This window comes from Plectropomus leopardus, chromosome 9 (genome assembly GCF_026936395.1).
Source record: "Plectropomus leopardus strain MGB_pleo_1.0 chromosome 9, ASM2693639v1, whole genome shotgun sequence".
In the NCBI taxonomy this organism is placed as follows: Eukaryota; Metazoa; Chordata; class Actinopteri; order Perciformes; family Serranidae; genus Plectropomus; species Plectropomus leopardus.
The window spans coordinates 11,163,844-11,187,342 of record NC_142184.1 but is presented as its reverse complement, the minus strand read 5'-3'; the positions used below and the strand labels follow the sequence as shown (position 1 = coordinate 11,187,342).

At 40.4% G+C, this 23,499-nt stretch overlaps 2 protein-coding genes across 16 annotated transcripts in view; both read right to left on the bottom strand.

Annotated features, from left to right (window-relative positions):
- Positions 1-1,319: 1,319 nt before the first annotated feature.
- On the bottom strand, positions 1,320-12,658 carry LOC121947587 (specifically androgen-regulated gene protein). 2 transcript variants are annotated; one of them, XM_042492696.2, is made up of 4 exons: positions 12,503-12,658; positions 6,562-6,756; positions 4,647-4,809; positions 1,320-4,529 (listed from the first exon to the last, which is right to left on the bottom strand). In XM_042492696.2, exons 2-4 carry the CDS (start codon positions 6,664-6,666, stop codon positions 2,986-2,988), a joined length of 1,812 nt encoding a protein of 603 aa, XP_042348630.1. In that variant the 5' UTR covers positions 6,667-6,756; positions 12,503-12,658; the 3' UTR covers positions 1,320-2,985. The 2 variants fall into 2 exon arrangements, with proteins under 2 accessions (XP_042348630.1, XP_042348631.1); XM_042492697.2 differs by lacking the exon at positions 12,503-12,658 and adding an exon at positions 10,889-11,028.
- Positions 12,659-15,448: 2,790 nt separating this feature from the next.
- anks1aa (ankyrin repeat and sterile alpha motif domain containing 1Aa) overlaps positions 15,449-23,499 on the bottom strand; it is a 91,755-nt gene continuing 83,704 nt past the window's right edge. For 6 of the 14 annotated variants that reach the window (XM_042492628.2, XM_042492629.2, XM_042492630.2 and 3 more), the window contains 2 exons: positions 22,727-22,909; positions 19,486-20,563 (listed from right to left, as the gene is read on the bottom strand). In XM_042492628.2, coding sequence (XP_042348562.2) covers positions 20,339-20,563; positions 22,727-22,909 — 408 coding nt within the window. In that variant the 3' untranslated portion in view covers positions 19,486-20,338. The other 8 variants (XM_088081966.1, XM_088081967.1, XM_042492637.2 and 5 more) reach the window with 6 other exon arrangements.

Sequence of the window (23,499 nt, the reverse complement as noted above, 5' to 3'; positions counted from 1 at the left end):
TTTCAGTCAGGTCTGCTGGCAGCGGGACAAGAGACAGAGCAGGTGGAGAGGAGAGATAGCTCACATACCAACATGCCACAGAGCAGCACAAAGCAGCCTGTGTTGGGTTGACAGCTCGTAACTGCTTCTCCTTCTTTCGGCTTTACAGTGAAAGAGGATTTTCGCTATAAGCTAAACGTATAATAACCCAACACACCGATGATAATTGACTTACTATTTCCATTTGGTGTCTTAGAATTACAATGTCTTATTCATCTTTATAGCAAAATATGCACATGTGCTCTATCTTTAAAATATTCAAAACAATATTCAAATCCTTTTTCACTTGGCTCTTGTTAAAAGCGTCCGCTGACGTATCAGGTATTTACTTCCTTAGGAAAAATGTTTTGAAAAATATACACATAAACATATGAAAAAATTCTGTTTATAGACCATGCAAATTGTGATGATGTATTAAAACGCATGCTGAGAAGAAATGAAGGGTGTGACAACAAAAACTGATGCAGTCATTCAGAAATGACACACCTATGTGTAAATGTAATTCTACAATAAAAGATAAGATTGATGATTATCAGTTTGGAAACACTCCAGCAGCAAAATACTTGTAATATTTGGGTGTGCCAGGCCTCCAACATAGTCTAGAAAGTCCAAAAAATGGAAAAATGAGCTGATCCAAACACTTATCATTTTCTGTACAAACTCTGTAGTGCAGCAACCTGGTGGAAATACCGATTCAGAGAAATAGCTTTCAAATTGAGCTTAATTTTCACAGCCGTAGGTGACCTTAACACCAAATTACAGAAAAGAGCAAATCTATTTGTCTCTGAAAGCCTGCAGCAGTGGTAAAACGTCTTTCAGACGAACCGTCTGCTCGTAAATGTGCAGTAATGAGAGGCAAAGGTGTTGCATAAAGGCTAAACCAGGAGGTGAAAAAACAGGTTGCGCCGGTTCTATTGCCATCCAATCAGATAAAAGGTGCTGAAGCAGAGCCACGAAAATGGTGCCTCAATTTGTGATTTGACATGACACATAAGGGCTGAGGCTTCACATGCCACCAGAGGAAAACAAATGACGTAATCCAAATGCATTTACAGGAAATTTGTGACTTGTTGGCAACACAGGAAGAGTGCATTATAAACATATATATATATATATATATGTATGTAATACTGCTTGTAATTAAACTTGTTGAATCAGCTTGTACACTGTTGTGTAACAAGCTCATAAGTTTGACAAATGCGTCACATGCAAACAGCATGTTTCAGATTCCTATCACCTAGTGGCCACTAGCTACGTGCTTTAAATAACAGTGAGGTATGTTATAGCTATGCAAAACACACTTTTTTATTCATTTAATCAACACCCGTAAATTATGATGCACAACCCTTTACTGCAATGAGCAAATGGGTTCAATACAGCTCGTGTTGAAAAAAAACTTCATCCACAAAATAACCATTTTTAATTCAGTTAGTCATACCATATCACCTTGTATTCATTAAGGAAATATGACAGAAAGATTTTTGACTCTTTGGTCAGACAGATTTTAAATTTTGGGTTGAAATGAAAAAAATGACACTATTTAAAATGTCTAACAAAGTTAAAATTTCATTTTGTTTTGACCTTAACTATGATGTTTCGTTGGGTTTTGTTCTCCATATCTTCTGACTAAATGTCGTTATTCTATGTCACGATGTCACCGGCAACGGACATTCAGAGGACGTTGTTTGATTTTGGTTACATAACAACACAACTTAAATTCAACCAAATATCAGTGTCTAACAATGATGTTGGTCAGCAGGGGAGTGAGAGGCTGTCTGCTGATAGTTTCTCAGTCAGATCCACAGCTCACTCCTCCACAGCTTCAACATTTTACCCAAATAAGGCAATTTCCTGCTCCAAAAAAAAAAAACAGGATGGTGATGAATGAATTGCCGAATTAGCGGCTTCAGAACTGAAGTCCACAAATGGGTGACGTCTTGTTAGCTATGTCCATTATTTTTATGGTCTATGGTTGGACAGCAGCAAAACTACATCAAAACATCTGTTTATAAACTCTTACAGAACTCATACAGCATAATAATATTTTTCACTAAAACATAACTATTTAAAATGGAGCTGAAAGTGAAGCTCTGTCTATATGCTCTTTAAAGCCAGATTTTTCAGTGAAAATGCATTGCTTTGGGAAGTACTGAGCAATCATCTGGATAAATGAGACTTGGATATTAGCGCACAAGCTGTGTGAGTCTGAAAACAGATGTTTTGATAGTTCTGCTGTTGTTAAACGTGGTTGCCATTCTATCAGTATATTAATATGTTCACTATTTCCTGCAAGAAAACCTTTTTTTTCATGAATTTGAGGTAACGTGGCACGACTAAAGTATTCTTGTGGGTAAAGTATTCTTTTAAGTGCACAAAACTCTAAATATAAGCCAGTGTGTGCTAAAAAAGAAGTTCCTGTGGTCAACAAAGCTAAAAGAAATCTTGATTTTAGGAAGTGAAAGTGAACAACAGTGAAAGTATCTAAAAGCAGAACTTGGAGGGGAAGCAGCTTCACACGTGTCACTGAGACTAACATGGAAGCAACCACTGAGAGACAAAAAGGTTCATATGTTAAAGCACAGAAAACATAATTAAATGACAAAATAACTCATAGTTGCCTCTTAAAAGTAACAGTTTTTTTAATTTACAAAAACCACAGCTACAGTGAGTCAGTGAATATCCAAAACGTTCCAGTTTGATGAGAAGTAAAACTGTACATTTGGCTGTACAATCAAAGTAACAAGAACATGCAAGTGTGAGCATGACAGTCAGGGTATTAAAGTCATGTGAGGCAGTGTCAGGCTTAACATCCTATAAATGAAAACGCATAAATATATGTGGTTAAGCTGCTTCCCGAAAGTTTTGTAATGCCTTCAAAAACTGTGCATCAACCTCTGGTTTGTTTCTTTAAATGTAAAATGTGAAGAGAGTCTGTGGCTGTCAAGATTAGTCTCTGAGCAGCCCCAGCTTCTTCAGTGCCTCGCGGCGGTCTTCCTCGTTTTCTGAACGGGGGCAGATCAGCACACTGATGCCTTGCGATCGAGGCAGCTTCTGAGAGTCTCCGGAGTGCTGAGGGCCGGACAGGGACCTGTGCACATCCGACTCTTTGCTGGTGGCACGGCGGATCTGCAAACCCTCTCCATGAGCGCTTGAAAACTCTTTCCTACTCCCCAGAGACGCTGGTCGTGCTCGAGTGTTACGTAGCTGGCTGGGGCTCCGCTCACCGTTGACGCCCTGGCTGCCCTCACTGAAGTCTTGACTCGCCATGTAGCTGCTCAGACCTAGACCAGAGCGCTCCAGGGTGGCTGATTTGACACCTATGACCTTGGGTGGGGTTAGGTGATTGACCGCGGCAGGAGGGATAAGAGGTGGCGTGTTTATCTGCGCGTTAACAGCAGCCTCTGAAGCATCTTTAACGGCAGACAGTTCGCTCTCTGACAGCGGAGATTCGACGGGGTCGCTGAAAGCAGGAGGTGCTGGGAGAAACTCGATAGGCAGGACTGCCGGAGCTGGGGAGGTATCTGGTGGTGGCACAGGTGCAGGAGCCTGGAGAGGGACGGGGGCAGGAGACGGGCTGCTGACACGGGTGTAAGATGGTGTCGAGGGAGTTGAAGGTGGTGTATGTGAGGCTGCTGGGCTGACTGGAGAAGGAGGAGCTGCCCATGACCTTCTCGTTTTGGGAGAAAGTTTAGGGCTGAAGGCAGGTCCTGGATCTGCATCAGCGGGCAGAAGACCAAGCTTTATAAGGGCCTCAATGCGGACCCTCTGCGGATCCAACAAAACCCGGTCGCTACTAGCGGACACTGGATGTGAGGAGTTGCCATCAGCCACTGCTGCCTTGTGTGACTTCAGAATAATGTTGGCAGGAAGCTTCTTGGGCTTTGGGGCGACGGCAGGTGGACTTCTGGGCTCAGTGGGTTCAGGTGGAGGACCTGTGGGAGGACCAGAGCTGGCAGCTGGTAGACTCAGATCTGGGGGCTTGTTTGGAGGTTCCTGGATCACAGGGAAGCTCTTTGAAGAGGCTCTCTGGCGCAGCAGCTCCAAGTCAATAGGTCCTCCTGGTTTGTTTACGGATGATCCGGCAGATGTAAGAAGGTCTTTTACTCTCTGCGACTGTGGAGGAGGAGCGGGCTCATCCCTGAAGTCTGACGGAGGAGGGATCACACCCACATCCATGTCAGAGGTCGCAGTGGACTGATCGGTGCAAAGACTGGCACTTGGGACAATCTTGAGATTACCATCTTCATCCTTGGTTACACACAGCTCAGTGGCTGTTGGGTGGATTTTGCCATCAGATTCAGTGACTGGAGGTTCAGGTTGAGTCACAAAGTTTTCTGATGTTTCGAAATATTTCATGTTGGCTGCAGGACCAGGAGAGAACTGTGGTTCTAAGTTGTGATTTGGAGCGAGATGCTCAGCTTTGTCTCCGACTGTTAACACTCTGGATCCAGACTCTGATTTCTGGTCATCAGACTTGAAACTGGAAATGTCTGAGAAAGAAAAACACAATTACTGCACTTTTTTGTTTTTCACTCATTGGTGTTATTTTGGTGTAAAATGTGCACGTATACATGTAACCGACTGAATATTTCATGACATGATCATACCATTTACTCTGAGCCGACCCATTTTGTCCGTATGAAACCCAGCATCTGGTTCATCGTTGGATAAACCGCTGTCCTCCTGCACCTCCAGCGCTTCAATTGTTTCCTCCAGATACATGAGACACGCCCTCTCTTCTGCTGATAAGTGCTCCATGCTGTCTTCACTCTGTGCACAATATAAGAGATATGAGAAAACAAACTCATTTAAGCTCTGAACGGTTTCTCAACTCTTTAGCAATCTCTGTCCTCATTTTAACCCTTAACACAGAGCAGGAACTGTAGGTCAGAGTTGTTTAGTGTTAAAACAGTTGCAAAGGAATGACTAATTACACCCCCCGTCCTGTCCGCGGCTCTTTCCTTCTGTATTGGCCTGTCAGAGGAGTTTATTTCAGGTGACTGCAGGTGCATGAAAACAGCAGGAGATCTCACCTGTGGTCAGAAAACTCTCCCTGAAACTCTGCCTGAACAAACACAAGACTATATTACCTTTAAAAGATTCACTTCCTCTTATTTCCTATCATTTGGCCTTTTCATGTTTACTGTAAATATCCATGCAGGCGTCATGCAGCCTGATGCACAAACCTCAAATGTTTTTTTCCCCATTTCAACAAAGCACTGAAGCGCTGTCAAAGGAACACTTATCCACAAACTGATCATTTGAAAATCAAATACTCATCCCATGTTGTGTCAAATTCATAAAGAAATCTGTTGTTCTTGCATGTGGTGAAGGAGGAATAAAAAAACAGAGAGGATTATTTATAAATTAAAGTAAAGGGAGCCACATTTAACAGCAGCAGAACTATTTCAAAACATCCAATGCGTTCTTGTCCCAGGTCATCAAACACAGACACTCATGCCCCTCTGGTTTAACAGCGAGGGCACCTTTTCACATCTCTTTGAGACTTGCACTTAAAGATGTGTGTGTAACACACAGCTGTCTCCTGGATGAAACTCGTGTCTAACGCGTGGTTTAAGTGGCCAAATGGTCTCCGTTAGATTTAGGCAACAAAAAACACTTCTTAGGTTTTGAAAAAACACCATATTTGGGGTAAAATATGTCACGTGTCTTACACGTAATGTGAGTGATGATGAAGTATTTCACGGATGGACAAAAGTTATGTAATGTTCAATAACAACAGCACTGACTTTACGTAAAATTAGTGCTGACTTATTTTTCCACACAGGACACAAACAGCAGCCTCCTGGCTGAAAGTCTGTGTTTGTTTGACTCATCCACCGCAACTCCTGCCTGCCTTAGACAAACTTTCTTGCTCTTCATATTATTGCTGTTGCTCTGAGAGTCAAATATTACCACATATGGGTTTACATTGGAATTTTTTTAAAGCCTTGTACATCTCATAGAGTCATCATCGGTATCGCGGGGTGTGAAAGCATCTGTATTTGATGACCTGGAAAACGAGAACAAGCTAAAACATCAGTTTACAAACTCTCTTGCAACCCCATGCGCCCCACTCGTCCCTGCTTGAGACTGTTTATGCAAAAGTGTTTTAAATAGTAAAGTTTTAATGCAACTGCATGTGTTTAGTAGACACTGAGCATATGACTTGGATTATACTGCTGCTGCTGCTTTGCTGTTATTAAACATGGACCCCATTTACTTCAATTCATTAAGAATTTTTTCTGTTTTTGGATTGTTCGTATACTCTGGAGGCATGCAAAAAAAACGTTTTCATCATGAAATCAACACAACACAGAGTAAGTTATCGGTATACAGATGTTCAGTTTGAGGGTGAAGAATTCCTTTAAGAGTAATGTTTAAATAGGTCAGAGAAAACTAGTGTACCAGCGAAGTGTGTTGATATCTTGTTTTCAAGGTACAAGAAAATTATACGAGGAACAGATAGGCAACAGGGTCAGTGGGACAGCAGACTGATACGAGGTCTACAGTAGCACTCACATAGCCAGAGTTCATGCTGATTACACTGTCGCAGCTCCCGGCACTGTCCAAATTGCTCAAAGATTCCATGGCAACCCCGCCTGGCCACGTGTCACTCTTCGGCATTGCACAAGGAAGAGGACGAGGGCAGGACCTGGGCCTCACGGTCCTCTTTTGATTGTGTAAATTTCACTAGAAATCAGTCTGAGGAGGAATCTGAAAAGTCAAGAAGAAAATGTATGAATGGGATAAAAGGACCAAACTGGAATCAGATCAAATTTGTGTGGCGAAAACATCTCCTTGAGACAATTTATGAAATAGAAAGACTCCGACCTCCGACAGCTGGTAAACATTACATTAAGGCTTATATAAGCCTTAATAGTTCAGAAAATTGGTTTGTAAAACATTGCAGCAACAACTATTAATGTCAAATCTTTCCATTAGTGTGATGAATGAATGTCATAAATTACAGCTGATAGCTAAATGATCCTCATAATGTAAAAGCTCTCCTATTTAACATGTCAAATGTGCTGTTGCTGCCACTGTGATATATTAAACATAACCAGTTATGCTAATGCAGGTCATTATATATATTAATGGATGAGTAAACACTTTATTTACACATTACACTAAGCAGAGTAATATTAAGTCCATGCATTATTGGGGTTTTGTTGTGTCAAAAAAAAGGTTCACAACTTGTCAAGTCTGAAAACAATATCAAGTGGCATGGAAACTGGTTTTACACTCTGTTATCATTCATGTTCATACTGGCCAGCAAAAGACACTTTACTAATTTGTTTTTAATTTATGTGATGGGAATGTATTGCAAAAATCCATCTGATGATTATATGAGTTGCAGAAATCTTTGTGTTTCTTTTTTGAGCTGCAGCAGAGGGATAGTAACAAACATAGTACTATAAAGGCTTTAACTTTAGAGGAATAGTTAAACTCATTATTGTGATTTAAAAAGTGTGCCATGAATCAATTAATTTCCCTTCAATTCCTAAATCAGCTAATTTCAATGTTGCTCATTCCCTGCAAGTCGACACAGAACTCCGCAGATCCACTTTGTTTGCACGGCTATGACAGCATCCAGTTAAGTTGCAGGAGACAACCATGAAAAACTAACATAACATGACTGAGCGTGACCTGGAAAAAATTATCCCAAAGATTATTTTACTCATGAACAAATACTATGAATTGCAATATGTAAAACAATTTTAGAAAATTACAAGCAGAGAAGCAACAACTTCCAGCAAACTTACTTTAACAAATAAATACAAATTTAAAACTAGATATACCACCGTGCGGCTGTATGGCGTCAAGCTGTACGCAGTTTACATCCATGTCTGTGAAAACATTTATGCAAAATTTAAGGAAACTACCTCAAGGCCATCTTAAGATATTGCATTCACAAAAATTAGGCTGCTGCACGGTCACAGTGACCTTGACCTTTGAACACCAAATTCCCATTAGCTCATGTTCAAGGTGTTCTTGCAATATCGTGTTCACACAGACCAACAACCCAAAATCGGCTATGAAAAGCATGGAGGCATGAAAAAAAACAGATAAAAAAAAGATTTTTACATAATAATATATTATTAATATGGCACTGCATTCGGTGAAGAGCGCATTATTTCGCTCTCAAAACTCAAAGTTTAGACCTTTACTCGGGAATTGTTGCTTGCATAGCAACCACTTGGTGGCACACACGGTTATGGTGTACGAATAACCTTAAGTCATGTAGCGATGCTGAAAGTGGTTTACTGATCCGTATTCCAGTCACTATGAGTCAGCAATCAAGCGAGAAATGCTCATCTTTGTCTGCAAATACGCATGAAAGACTCCACGTCATGTAAAATCTGTGTAATGGCAGCTAATATGCCGTGTTGTGTTGCAACCCTGTGCTGCTTACAAGTGTTTCTGTCTGTTATTCTGTGTATATTACTACTGACAGGTCAGGCATGAGGAAAGCACACCAGCCAAAAACTAGAGGGCTTAGAGCCCGCCCGCTCCTCATCTGCCGAAGAGATACAAGGAGGCAAATTTTCAAAATCCTCACTAACAGACAGCTGATTTAGAAACAAACAGGCCTGTGAAGGAATTCAAAAGGCCACTTGGAGAGAAATTATGACCTCTTTACTTTCCTTTTAAAGTGCTCAAAGTGCATTAGTGAGCGCCAGAGGCAAATACCACCAACAATGAGTTATGATTGAGACATGAAAGGATTATATTTGATCAACTCGGGTTAAGAGTCTGAAGTGGATTTTTGCTAAATAGGTCACAAGCAATGCAATATACTGAACCGGGAGACAAAAGCTTTACAACCTGTTATATGACTTATTCATCACGTAGCCGCAGCTGCACAATCAGGTTCAGGTGTGTTCGTGGAAGCAGAGCAAAGCTGGCTTCATTGTTCTTTTATCTTTGGGAACATTTGATTAAACATATAGGAGCAAAGGATTTAAGGGTTCCCGTTACGAGCCAGTGTCATTGTTTTTCTGAGAATCAGCCTCCAACATGACGCAAGGTCTCAGCGCCACGACGGCCGTGACTTATCGTCATAATTACTGGGGCATGAGGTTCCTCTGGGGACAAGACACAGACACTCATTCACTGCAAACAATATGTCCCCTCTGCCAGAAGACAGTTTAAATTTCAATCACGTGTGATAAAAGTTTGTGTCTTGAAAAATGGGAGAAGCTTCTGAGATGTTTGGAAAGCAGCTCGAACAAGGTGAGGGATCTGTCAGTGACAGAGAAATTATGTCCTCTGTGGTTTTTTTCTGGCACTTTTGGGGTTTTAGTGAGCTGCAGGAAGAAACTAGATTCTATTATTTTTAGACTCAATATATTTACTTATGACTTACATCTTAAAAGGAAAAAATTGTTTAGGATCCACGACCTTGATTTTACTTTTTCAATATGATGATAAAAATATGTAATTTATAACACAATGGTTGTAAAAAGGTGGGGATTTTAACTGTACGTTTATTTAAATACTGCACTCAAGCACAAATTTAAGGTACTTTACTTGAGTACTTCCATTTTATGCAACTTTAAATTTCTACTCCACTAAATTTGTCGACAGCATGAAGTGTTAATGTGTTGGGAAAATATTCTCCCACTTCTTAAGCAAAATAGATTTATTTTTTTAAAAACCTTCTTGGATCAGCTGGAAAATGCATCGTCACAAAGCTAAAAAAAGGGCTGTTTGTCTGACACCATGAAAGGTAGACTTATAAATGTGTAGTTTTCACATGATGTTACCAACATCTGATGATCTTATAGAATATGATGCACCGCTGTAGATTAAACTACTCAACAGGATGTAACAAGTCTTTAAGCTGCTTAAAAAACTAACATGAGATTTTTTCCCCCCTTGATGTATCCCAATTTGGAAACTACGGGTCTACAGATTATCAGCCTTGCCGATTATTGGGGCCAATTATTTGTATCTCCATTTAATTTTAATGACGGACGATTAAATTAACTAATGAAAAAGTGTGTGTATTACACTCAACCAACAGCAGGGAAGGCAGTGTGCAGGTAAAGTATCAGCATGGGAGGAACTTTTGCTTTGTTAAACCTCGGCAAGATATTTATATTAATTCATTGTTTTCTGCAAATTTTTTTCCCAAAAAAAGTTGCAGGGAACCTGCTGTAAACAGTTAAAAGTTTCGTGTTGGAGTTTCCAAATTCTAAATTTTGACAGAAATATTGTCATTTTTACTGGAAATGCAATTCGCCTCCAAAGATCAGTTTTTGGTCCCATTAAGTACTAATAATCAGTATATTGGTATCCGCTCTAAAAAAAGAAAACAATATTGGTCGACCCTATTGGAAACGGCTAACCTCCTGCAGCGTCAAAGTCAGCAGTGACATTTCTGTCCTGTTGACATGAAGACACAGCAAGGACAGCTGGAGAAAAACCTGATCACCAACATCAACAGTCACTCAAGTTTTCCAGCAACAAAAGCTGGTTGACAAAACACCCGCTGGCCTCCGAGTGAAAGCTTTAATAAGTGTTAATTACTGTCCCTCCCATCAGCACATTCACATCAGCAGAGCGAGAAACAAGTGTCCGAGCTCTGAGCAGCCAACACCTTCCTCTCTCTCTGCGATCAAGACAACAAACCTGTAGGGCGGCAGCAGCAGAGCTCGCTACACCCACAGCTGAGTCAGGATTTAATAGTGACAGGAATGTCACTTTGCTTGCTTTTAAAAGACAACTCTTAAATTCAGCCCTCTGATGCGCCTGGGCGTTCCACTTGAATTACAACTCATGAGATAAAACACTTTCAACGATAAAAAAGGGACGATCAGCTGCACGTCTTTAAAGTGTTTACCGTGAGAACAGCTGCGCAGTTTGTGAGCCAGATTTTACAATCCAAGGAATCATCATTCACAGTCCGCGACGACACGTTATGAAGTGTGATTGCAAAAAAAAGAAAGAATCGGGGTCCAAAAATGTGAAGTATGTGTTCAAGGGCAGCCAGAGAGCTTAATGATTAACAGTAAACAAAAGTTCATGTTGTGCAACTCCCAACCTGCTGGAGTGAACAGAAATATTTCATTAATGTTTAGCTTGGCACCTTGTCCCATGAAAATCAGGATTATTGACATTTAGGTGCAAATATTTGTACTTTCCCTGACTCAACCAGGACTCACTAACACACAAAATATTCAGTGATTAAACACTAATGATAAATGGGTCATTTTTGAGAGGAAATGTGCGCCTCCAAAGAGCATGGAAGTGATTAACCCTTTGACACCAGGCAAACTGGCTTTATTTCTTTCAATAACATGAAATTAAGGCAATGAGCAAGGAATTACTAAAATTACTAAAAAACAAATTAAAAAAAGAAAAGATAAAAACTAAAACAAACAAGGAAAGTACCAGAAAAAAGTGCTTTTAAATAATAATGATTCTAAAACTTAATTTTTAAATTTGTTGTCATAATTATTACATATTTTTTTCTGGGCATTTTTTCCCCAGCTTCTTTTCGTTTTAAATAATTTTCTAAAACTGAAAAATCTTTGCTGGACAGTTTTTGTTACATGGCTAATGGCCTTCATTCTTATGTTTCAGAAGAAGAAATCAAGCCAAATTGATCGGGATTTAAAGGTTTAACCCTTTAAAAACCAACAAAAAAAAAGCCATTAGCAATGTGGCAAGACATTTTACATAAAGTTCAAGAAATTAGCGCATTTAAAAAAAAATATTTCTAAAAAGCTAGGGAAAAATTTTATAGGAAGAAATATAAAACAAATAATTACATATTTAACATTATGATACAGAATTATTACATTTGTTTAAGAACTCTTGAACTAAATTCTCTGATTGTTTGTTTTTAACTTTATTTTGTAAAAATTATCATTATTATTATTATTATTTATTATTATGGTGTTGTTGTTATTATTATCATCATCATTATTATTATACTAATCTTCAGGTAATTTTATTATACTTTTAGTAATTTCTTCCAAAACTTTTGGGTAATGTCTTCTTCTGTTGCTCATTACCTTCTTCCCGTGTTTTTGGAAGAATTCATACCAATGTGCTCAGGTTTCACAGGATTAATAATGATGATAAAATGTTGGAATATTTCTGTTGCTATTTCACCCTCAACTTCCCTCCACCCAAACTGTCAGCGGACAGAGGAAGACACTCGGCTGTCTGTGCAAAGTGGGTTTGTCACACGCATAAAACCTGCTCAGCTACAGGAAACAATAAAATCAAAATCTGTAGATGAATAACTTTGTACTCAAATGGCTCACACACAAACACACAGACACAGACACACACACACACAGACACAGACACACACACACACACACACACCAGTCTAAACAAGGATGATGACATTTCAGAGAAGCACAAATGTCAGAGCCATTAAACAAAACTCCGCACAAACAAACATCGCATTGACTTTAAACAGAGTAAATCCCTGATAACTCACCGGAGATGACAGAGAAGTGAAGTTAAAGCGTCCAGCTGTGCGCGTAAAGAGCTGCTTGCAGATGTCAGTCCATGGTGCACCTCAGTCTCCACCGAGTCTGACAGCTGCACTGTTCCTGGAAGTAAAAGTACATGGAGAGAAGAACAGGTGGGAAGTAATTGCAGCCAGGTGCGCCAATTAGCTTCCGGGCTGGTTTGGTGAGACTGGCCAATCAGTGAGCGTCTCGTGAAAGAAGAGCCAATGAAATAACAGCAGCCACATAAACGCAACACAGATATAAAAATTTATATTACAAAAAAACATCTATAAAAAAAATATATTTTTTATACTCCACAGATAAAGTAGAGAAGTCACACAATATGACGGTCACATTAAGGAGTTATATGGTACATATAATGTGTGTAAATATAATAAGACATGCTTTTACATATATTTGCATTATTAAAATTAAGTATTTATGTAGCCTCCTGTTAGTGTTAGAATGATGTTAAAGAGACAGTTCACCCCAAAATCAAAAATACATATTTTTTCCTCTTACCTGTAGTGCTATTTATCCATCTAGATTGTTTTGGTATGAGTTGCAGAGTGTTGGAGGTATCAGCTGTAGAGACGTCTGCCTTCTCCTCACTGTAATGAAACTAAATGGCACTCGGCTTGTGGTGCTTGTGGAGCACCAAAAATACATTTCAAAACTGAACAGCTGTGTCTTTCTCCAGAAATCATGACAAGGTTACTCAAGATGATCCACAGACCTTGTTGTGAGCAGTTTCATGTCACCGGATTACCAAAAGAAAACATGCATCTACTGCTAGCGCATCCAGCAGCACTGAGCTAGCTCAAGTCACAGTTCAGCTGATGAGGACGATATTAATGTTTAAATTTTGCTCTGTCAGAAGCACGAGCCTCATATGAGTAAATGCACACTTCCTTCCTTCTGCACAATGATACGGTTTGCAGGTGCAGTTTGGTAGAAAGAAAATAGTTCCTACATGCTCACAACAAGGTCTGTGGATTATCTTGAGTGACTGTAATGATTTGTGGATTTCTCCATGAGTACTGGGACATGAATGTGTGCGTCAAATTTTACAGCAATACGTTTGATAGGCTATGTATCGAGACACTTCAATAAAAACCCAAAAATATCAACTTCATGGTGCTAGGTAGACTCTAGCGCCGGGCGTGAAAGTCATGGGATCACCAAAGTCTGTGAGTTCATCATTTTGAAAGCATGAATATCTGTACAACATGTTGTTACAACCCATCACCTTTATATGCTGAAATATTTAACAGAAAAACACATTTGTGACATTTGTGGTGCAGAAAAAATCAGAGGGTCACAAAAGTCATTACAATGAATCCTTTTTGGGACCTTGAATATCTGTAGCAAAGGTCATGGTAACCCGTCCAATAGCTGTTGAAATATTTTAGTCTGAACCTCATGGCTTGTTTTACCAGTTATTCTGAGTTTTTACAGTCTGGATGCTGTGAAGAGTTTGTCAGTTTGTTCGTGTTGGAGTTTGTGAACAAAGCGCGCTTGTCTGCAGATATCAGCCTCACAATCAGCAACAAGCTGATCTGTTTTCCAGGAACAGCAGCATACATCAATGACGTCTGCTGCATATCTATGGAAATGAGCAGTGTAAAATCATACACCTGCGCCAGAAATCATCTCATCTCTTGTTCTGTTGAAGTTTTATCGTGTTGGCCAATGACGCAATAGTGCAGAAGTACATATTTTCCAGTCACATCATTCTACCAAAGATACGAAACAGCTTTATTGTAAAGAGGTGGGCTGAAGATAATGTCACATGACATGTTTGGCCACATTCTGCTATACAGACGGGTTAGAAGTTCAATCTAAAACACTAAAACAATCTTACTTTTACAAGTGTGATTTATAATTTGTAGCCTAAAGCAATTATTGGAAAAGTCTTCACAGTATATACAGTATATGTCTAAGAATCAGCACATTTGTGCAGGCAACTGCTGATTGGAGCTATTTGTTAAAAATAAATAAATATTTAAGCATTTATTTACGCATTCTCATGCAGCAATCTGAAAAAATGAACAATGTTTCAATTAATCTGAGCTAATGAAAATAAACAGACGCAAAATCGACAGAAGTCAGTTGTTTTCACTTTAAAACTAACAAGTGTACAGCGTGTGACATTTACTAACATCTATCAGTGAGGCTGCAGATTACAACCGACTAAAACTTTCCCACGAAATCTCAAATGGCCCCATCTAAAGCTGGCGTTGCTGTAAAAACATGGCGGACTCTGCAGAACAGGACCCGCTCCATATATAGATATTAACAGCTCATCCTAAGGTAACAAAAACACAACTACTTTTATTTTCAGGTGATTAGAAACTAATAAAAACATACTTACAAATACTTGTATTCCATTTATGCCAATAGATGCCTCTAAATACTACACAGTGGACTTTAAGTAAAAGAGTTTTTCTATCACTGATGATCAACATTTACAGCTGGAAAGTGACTTTAAATACAAAGAAAAAAACTTTAGTAAACTGCTTTTGCTGATAAATTGCTTTCTGAACTCTTTATATCACTGCAGTCTGTAGTTACTGCAGTAGTTCGTTGTTTGGATGGCTGCAGGAAGCTTTGATGATATTTTCCTGTCAGCTTGTGTACCTGAACCTCTTCACTTTTATCTCCTACGTTGTGTTAAACCTGTTTAGGCTCTGAGCAGTTTGGTCCATTCTTCAGCAGTGAAAGGTTTATGAAGTGGATGTGGAGGGCAGAGACCAAACGCCTGGTACGTCCACTGACCTTGTTTGCCCTCCGACAAACGGAGACGGTGTGGAGCTGTGATACCCGCGGCAGAAGTGCAGGTTGTCAAATCTGCTAAATTTGGGGAAAATAATGCAAAAAAAATGTCCACGCTACACAAGATTAGTGACAAACAAAGAGTCAAGAATTCATCATTTCTAATTGCGCCATTTATTAGTTGTACAATTATGAAAAATAATCATAAAAAAGACTGGAAGCCCAAGATTATGTACAATCTTTTTTTTCTGAAGTGAGGTCCCTCTTCTGAGTCATTGTTTTCTCAGCCTTTTTTTTTTTAATCACAGGGTATTTATTCACGATATGTTTAACTTTATAAGACATAGTCCTTTTCTCTCTTTTGACAAACGTCAAAAATTACATACATACATATACATATATATATATAGATATCTATAAAAGCAAAAATCATTCAAGTATCAAAATACAGACCGCTAGATTCGTGTACAATTTCATTCTCATCATTGTCGTCATCAGATTAGTCCCTAAATATCTCTCCTGACCCTTAAAAATGTGCAAAAGCAGAACGGGACCAGGCTGATGGACGAAGGCGCAGACGACAGTGTACCACGGAGCTATCGCACTGGCCTGACAGCGTACCACATATACAACAGTTAAATCAAAACGACCTGACTAAATGTACCCATATACACATCGGCTGACCAGAAAGTACCATTAACAGTCAACATACTGGGAGTTAGCTAGGAGAAACATGCCTATTGTTCTGTGCTGCAGCTAAAATCTAAACACGTACCAGCCTGCATGGCAGGTTTGGTGAATAATCTGGTCAAGATTAACCAAACAAAAGGAGCAGGGAAGGAGAAGTGAGCCACACCTGATCCAGTTCCAGCATTAGGACGCATCATTGTCCAATAAAACAATTAAAACATACAGAAAAAAACGTTCAAATCAAATAAAAGCCACCCCCTGTTATATTATAATTATTATTATTATTTTATAAAACAGTCTTTGTAGTGTCAGTTCCTCTGCCCTTTGGTTAGAGAGTTCCTCCCGTGCAAGATTATTTATCACAGTTATGTTGCAGATGAAGGTCATGACGAGACGCTACAATGTGTGGATACCGGACGAATGATCCAGAAGAGAGTGTGTACCTACAGTGTGAGGTCTCCGTCTGATAGTTTGTACCTTTGTATCATAACAAAAATAATAATGTTCCTTATCTGAGCCACTTCCCCTTTAACTGCAAGTTCTGCATTGCGACACCGTGAGTACATTTCCTCTAAAAGTAAACACAAACCCTGTACGAGGGAGGCCTGATGAGTGTCAAGAGGAAATGCAAAAAGCATAACAAAAACATCTGACTGTCACTTTCTGACAGACAGGAAGCGAAATGGAGCATTGTGAGCGTGTGTGTGTGAGCGTGTGTGTGTGTGTGTGTGTGTGCGTGTGCGTGTGCATGCGTGCGTGCGTGCATGATGAACTCTGTGAGGTCAGATGATCTGATGAGCATTACGTCTGTTTGTCTCCAGGCCTCGTGTGTTACTGTGGCGAGCTTGATCCACCTGCTGATGTGATGAAGTGGGTCGCCTTTCCAACAAAAACACTTTACCCACCATGCAACAGGGCTCATTCCTGTCCTTTCCTACTGGCTGGGATTGGCCACAGTGTTCAGCTATATGGGGAAGGGACACAGACACATGCACACAAAGCAGCGAGGTTAAAATAAAGTAAAAAATAACTAATGGACACAAACAGCGTGATGGCGACGGATCACCCCCCTCCCCCTTTATAATGATTAACTCTTTTCACCAGTGAATTATTAACCTATTGGTGAAAACAAAAGGCATTGCTGACAGGATGAACATAGAAGGCATTTGTTGTGAACAGAAGAAAAAAAGAAACTGGGTTTCACACACATTCATTTGTTTGTGTGGCCCGACACGATTAAAGCATCTGCTACACCAATAGATTTTCTATTTTTTGAGCTGGAATGAATCGCAAGTGACTTATTATGCCAGTCGGATCAGATTTGGCTATGCAACATGGATATTTGATGATTCGTTTTGTTTCCATACAAAGTTTTATAGTCTGAGTGGGCTCTGTGGGACATTCAGTGTGACTGTTGCATTCACGTAATATAGTAAACAAGCTAACAGTGCTCACAGCGGATCACAAATGCACAACAAGGTTTTATGCCCACACTAGACACCAACAAAAGCCAGAGACTGCATTATATTAACTTGATGTAAGCTGTAAATTTACCACCTTACAGTGCAGTCTCTCTGGTCCTCTGTGCCACTGCCTGTATGTCTGCAGCTGCAAAGAGCATCACAAAAGTCAAGAGCACTCACTCTGCAGCAAAATCTGGGGACTTTTTGGTCCCTGCACAGAAAAAAACGACTGCTGGACTGAATCTCTGTCGACTGATTCGAGTCTCTGACTTTCAAGGAGCAGCCCTTGTAAAGAACACTTTATTTTGAAGTAGAGTGAATTTCCAGCACAGAGCTTTTGTTTTGAAATGCAGCTACTGTTTATTCTTGTATGTTTTATGTTGTATCTTTTTTTGAATACGTTTAATTTATTTGTGTACTCAGACAAGGTACTGTTTACTATTTGTGAAATAAAACTGAATATGTGGCAATTTATAACGAGTGGACTAAAGAACTAAGAGACTAAAGACTAAGAAATCTGGACCCCGTGACTGGATCAGTTGGAAACCGCTGATTTATTGCACCACACTCTCAAAACACAGAGCTTAATGTGGTAGCAGACGGAGCGGCAGAGCATCAGGCGTGCTTAAAGTGAAACTTAATCTGTCCTTTTTTCTGGGTCTAAAACTTTGCATTTACTTGCAGCAGCTGCTCCTCTCATCTGTCGATCTGATCAGCTCTAAAAGGATTGACACATCAATTATCCATCCGGCTAAAATATAGGTTTGCTACATCGCAAGAACCTCGTAATTTAGAGAGAGGACACTAAATGATACAAGGGGACACAAGCATTTAAAAGAAAAAAAAATGCCACACATACACCCTGAATCTGTGGGAAACACTGAGACAGGACAGAGGAAGATGCACTTATTCTCACACACTTGGGGTTTTGGTAAAAGTGCTTAGTTTTAGTTAGTTCACTCCAGAAGAAGCATCAGGTTTCAAGCCTGGCGCTTTGATTGATAGACAGACGAGGGCATGCCAGTCTCAAGACAGCTTGTCTATTTTCTGGAGCAGCGCAGACCACTAACATGCGGGTCCGCATCAGCTTCTATGCCCTATCTGTTCCCCTAATTCCCCCACTAGAAAATCCCCCAAAATGCTTACTTTATTAGCTCCATAAAGGATCTTATCACAGTGCTAGGATCTCAGCCTCCTTTGGCTTGGAGCAGACCGCTGACAGTGAAAAATATCCCCCTTACTTAATCCTGTGTAACCTCAATAACACCACGACCTCCAGTCTGCTAAAGTCCAACTGACGCTTAGAGTAACAGGTCAGTTTCCTCAGGAAACATGTCCATCCAGGTACAGGATGTGTGCAGAGCGTCACTCTTGGTTGGTGTAAAATCACATTTTCTCAGCGCTCGGAGAAGTTGAAAGATTGAAAAGCCTCAGAGTGGCCGTCGCCTAATGAAGCAGGAAAAGCACCGAGAAAAAAAAAAGAGCTTATCACCAAGAGTCAATAGTGGGATGTTGACGAGGGGAAGAAAAAGGAAGCATTGTGCACAGGAAGCATACAAGGTACACAGAGAGGAGAAGAAGAGTGAGGGTGAGTGGCAGGCTGGTGTCAGCTAGAAGGAGGGTTGATAAAGCGGAAAGGTTGCACTGATAATCAGTAAAGGTGGTGGTTTAGCATAAGGAAGGAGCAAAGCACTCGCAGACTGTTTTCGTCGGGTGGGGACGCAAGTGATGGCTGAGGGGAGACGGGGGAGGGCAGCAGGAGTCCAGCCCAGAGAGGGAGGCAGAGTCACAGTGAAAGGCACACAGAAGGAGGGGGAGGAAGAGGGGTGAGACCAGGCCCAGAGGTCAGAAGGAAGAGGGGGTCCACTCAGAAAATGGTGGTCTCGTACTTAGTGCTGATAGTGCGCTTGGATTCCTTGGGGTCCACGAGCCACGTGGCGCTGCCCTGGGACTGAGAATCCCCCTCCTGCTCCACAATGTCCCCCTGAAAGCACAAACAGAGGGCATCAAACTCTCTGCTTCTCAACATTTGCAGATCTTAAGTCATTTCTTCCTGTAAAATATAAGTTTGGTCAGTAATGGTCGGAGTGAATCACAGTCTCAAAATTAACTCCAGTTTACATGCAGACTTGAGCGGGTTAATGTCTTATTCTATAGTCTTATATACACTTTGTGACAAAGCATACATCCCTAATGCCATCATTGGATCACCTCACCAACAGGCCGCATTTCTTTGTATTAATAGTTACCCAAAATTTAACCCTGAAGCATTGTAAGTCACTCTTAAAGGGACAGTTTTGTTTTCGTGATTGTATTTGTTTTGTTTCCTTCTGCGCGGTGAAACAGATATTGGCTGTAGTCCTGTAAACAGAAAATAGTTCAAACACGAAACTGCTTAAAAGAAGGTCTGCGGATTACCTTGAGTAATCAGGTAATGATTTCTCCAAAGAGACTGCTGTTGAATTTTTTAAGGTATTTAGTGGTGCTTTGAGCAACATAAGCTGAGTGGCATCTTTAAGTGTGACTCTAACAGCCTGCAACTCACAACCAAACTATCAAGATGGATAAATCACTAATATTAAGGGGAAAAGGATGACGTGGGAAGTAAACTGTCCCTTTAAACTATTTGTCTCAGATTTTTTTAAGTTAATAGTTTTTCTTTGTACAATGGATTTTTATATACATCAGCAAAGTAACTATCTACAGTTCCACCGTAAAAGGTCAACATTACTTGTGTTACCGCCAAACCGTCACTTGGGGGCGCCTGAGTCAAAAGTAATAATCAAAGCACTCATCAGTCCACATGAGGCCGAGCGTCTAAGTGTAGCTCGTCTACCAACACCAATAAAACATGCGATAATAGCAATATGAATCCACAAATAACAAAATGGGTTAAAGACACAAATGGAGAATTATGAGGGTTTTTTTAAGGCATTGAGAGGAAAAAAACAAAACAAAAAAAGGAGAAGAGAAGGAGGAAAGTGTGAGAGGATGGAGGCAATGATGCGAAGGCAGCACCTGGGCAGCAGGGCTGGCAGAGTGCAGCGGTAGAAAGGAGGGACGGTGGGTGGTGCAGGTGTAACAGTAACAGCAACGACTGTCGAGAGGAGGAGAGTCCTGGGAGAGATAAACGCCGCCAGGAGGAGAGAGAAGAGGAAGACACAGTGAGAAATAAGACGAGGAAGAAGGAAAAGAGCGCAAGAGAAACGGGATGAAGGGTCGAGAGAGAGTAAAAGAGAGAAATTGACATAGATTTGCATGAGACAGGAGCAGTCTGATCTGTTATAGCCAACACAGCTTACAGGTGAGGGTGTGTGTAACTGAGAGGTGCAACAGTGCAACTGAATAAACAAAGGCTGAAAATGTAGATATCAAAAGGTGCGGGGGAAAAAAAAGAAGTGACAGTAAATATCACATTCTTGACATGATTCAGTCGAGTTCATTAAGCTGCAGCTGGAAATGTGCAACTGGTCCCTGAGGTGCACTTAGCTCATTTATATTCAGCACAAGGCTTCACTTCTTAATGGTTTGATGCTAATGGCCAGACAAACACTGACACATAATAATGTGAAGAGCTGCAGACAGATACAAGGACTTGTCTAATGTGCTTTGAGGGTTTGATTCAGAAAGACTGGAAAAGTATTTCTCTAAAAACATCATTATGACATCAGGTGTCGGGATGACTCAGTATTGTATGATATGCTTGAGTTTTACAAAGAGATAAAGCGTCTGGTGCAATTTAACCTACTTTTTAAAGGTGCACAGAGAAGCTCAAACAATACTTGCAGTATGTAATAAAATTATTCTTTATTCTTTTATCCTGCAAGTGCTGCCAGAGTTTTAATCTCTTTCTGCTTCAGTTTAACACCAGACAACATCTTATAATAGTAGCTGTATCTTTTCTTTTTTTTTCAAATGGTGGATATTGAATTGATTTCCGGAGTCCGAAGCTGTGGACCCCCTTACAGACATAACGTAGACAACTGCACACCTGGCACTCTCCTCCGACACTTGCACCATGTGTGCTGCACAGAGCGAGACCTTACTGCCAAATGAACAGGAAAATAGCATTTTAGGGTCAGGAAAATACGCCTGTATTGAAGTAGCAGAACTTATACACATGTTTTTTATATTAAAGCTGCAGTGCTGAACTTTTGTCTCCTCCCTCTGGTTGTGAGAGTTACAACACAGACACTGTCGACGCACGCTCATGATGCTCGAGCACTACGCTTTCTCTCGCTCTCAGAAGCACTCTGCAAGTCGTTTTATACCTTTAATCATTTCTCTGAATGCTGAGAATCTTTTTTTACCCAGAGCATTCAGGGTGTATACAGATATGAGACACATTTTATTGACCTTTTTAATATAATTTTAAACAAATTTTCGACTGAGTTTTGGATAAACCATCTTTTTCTTCTTCAAGCATTGCAGGTAAAAATAAAAGATAAGTATTCATAGATGTCTCTCATGAAGTGGTAGATTTTATCAGAGTGAGTTCGGTTAATCTACAGTTAGCCAACAGGTAAATGCAAGTACACCGTAAAAAGCAGCATTAGGTTCAGTGGTAGGATTAAAGATTTGTGACATCAGAAATGTGGATTTTAACACGGAAGAGCTCGACTCATTTTGACCAGAAGAAATGTAAAGATGGATAAATTAAATTATAGTTTAGACCTCACACATTAAAGTTTAGGATTATTTACTGACTAAGGCCTAATATTTATAACATTAAATTTAATGCATTTTAAGGACCTTCATCATCAAGAGACTTTTTTTTGGAGGATTTTCCGCCATACTCCTAGCTGCCCCTAAAAAAAAACTTCAGAAGAAATCAGAGCAAAAAAAAAATCAGAATCACAGACATACGGATAAAACAATGTGAAGAAATGACAACAAAAGATCGAAAGGAAAAGCAGTGCTAAACAAAATAAAGACGACAAAAATGAAAGATATCTAACATAATATGAATAAAATCAGGGATCTCTCCTCCCTTTCGCTCTGGCTGGCTGATGTTAAATGCATCACGTCGGATACGCCTGTGTGGGAAAGTCTCCACAGACCCCAAAAACAAAAACTCTAGTATACACAGAATACAGAGAGCTTTCACGGGTGGTGTTTAGTCTGCACTGGGTGAACTTTTTCGGCAAGGGCTTGAATGAAACAGACATTTATTTACATGTAAAAGTCCCGCACTCCAGCTTTAAAACGGACAATAAACTATTCCAGAAAATGTTTATATGGTGTCATGTGCTACAGTTTGTGTTTAAATGCCCAACTCACCGCTGACTTCCGTATGCTGCCTCGTGGTCTGGGTACCGGTCTGCTGGCCTTGGTCTCAATAACCTCAGAACCGGGTCCCACTGGGAGGTTCTGCTGCTGTTTGGTCCTCTGGGCCTGCAGAGCCAGCTGATAGGCGACTTCAAAAGCCTGGCCGAGCGTTAGTATAATCTCATAGGTCAGGTTCTATACACAGAAGGAGAAAAAACAAGAAGGCGGCCCTTTAAGTACCCCAGACTTTGAGTCTCCGAGCTCAGAGAACATCTCTATACTGCAGTGAGACAGCAAAAAATATCAGAACAAAGTTTCTTTCCTCTACAACTTCTTCAAAACAGAATTATGTAACGAGGAGGAGTGGCAGTAATCTCGGGAGTATTGTGCAGCAGCAAGCAGCTCCCTTCAGCACCTGAACTGGATACATCCGCTGTAGATTAGTACTAAAGCTGCGCTCTATTGTTATACACTTACAAATATGAACAGACAGCTCAGACTAAAGACAGAGGATTCACACTTCATGCCTGGGGAAGTTAAAAAAAAGGCAATAATATGACAGGAACACAGACACAGAACTCTGAAATCATCTGCATATCCTCTGCCGAAGAATCTGCGCTGAGACGAACACGTCGTCTGTTTACTTAATGCCCTAATGAGCCTCGTGGCTTCTGCGCCAGACAGACGTGATGTGCTCCCTCTGTGTGTGGCGAGGATGGTGCAGGCCGATGGCAGCAGTTAGTCAATACAGTTTAAAATAACTGATTACATCTCACCACTGCTGT

Excerpts from the sequence above, each read along its gene's own strand:
- LOC121947587 (XM_042492696.2), bottom strand. The coding sequence starts at position 6,666 with ATGCCGAAGAGTGACACGTGGCCAGGCGGGGTTGCCATGGAATCTTTG. Across the intron at positions 4,810-6,561 it reads TCAGCATGAACTCTGGCTAT|AGTGAAGACAGCATGGAGCA; the intron begins GTGAGTGCTACT and ends TATTGTGCACAG. Across the intron at positions 4,530-4,646 it reads GGGTCGGCTCAGAGTAAATG|ACATTTCCAGTTTCAAGTCT; the intron begins GTATGATCATGT and ends TTTCTTTCTCAG.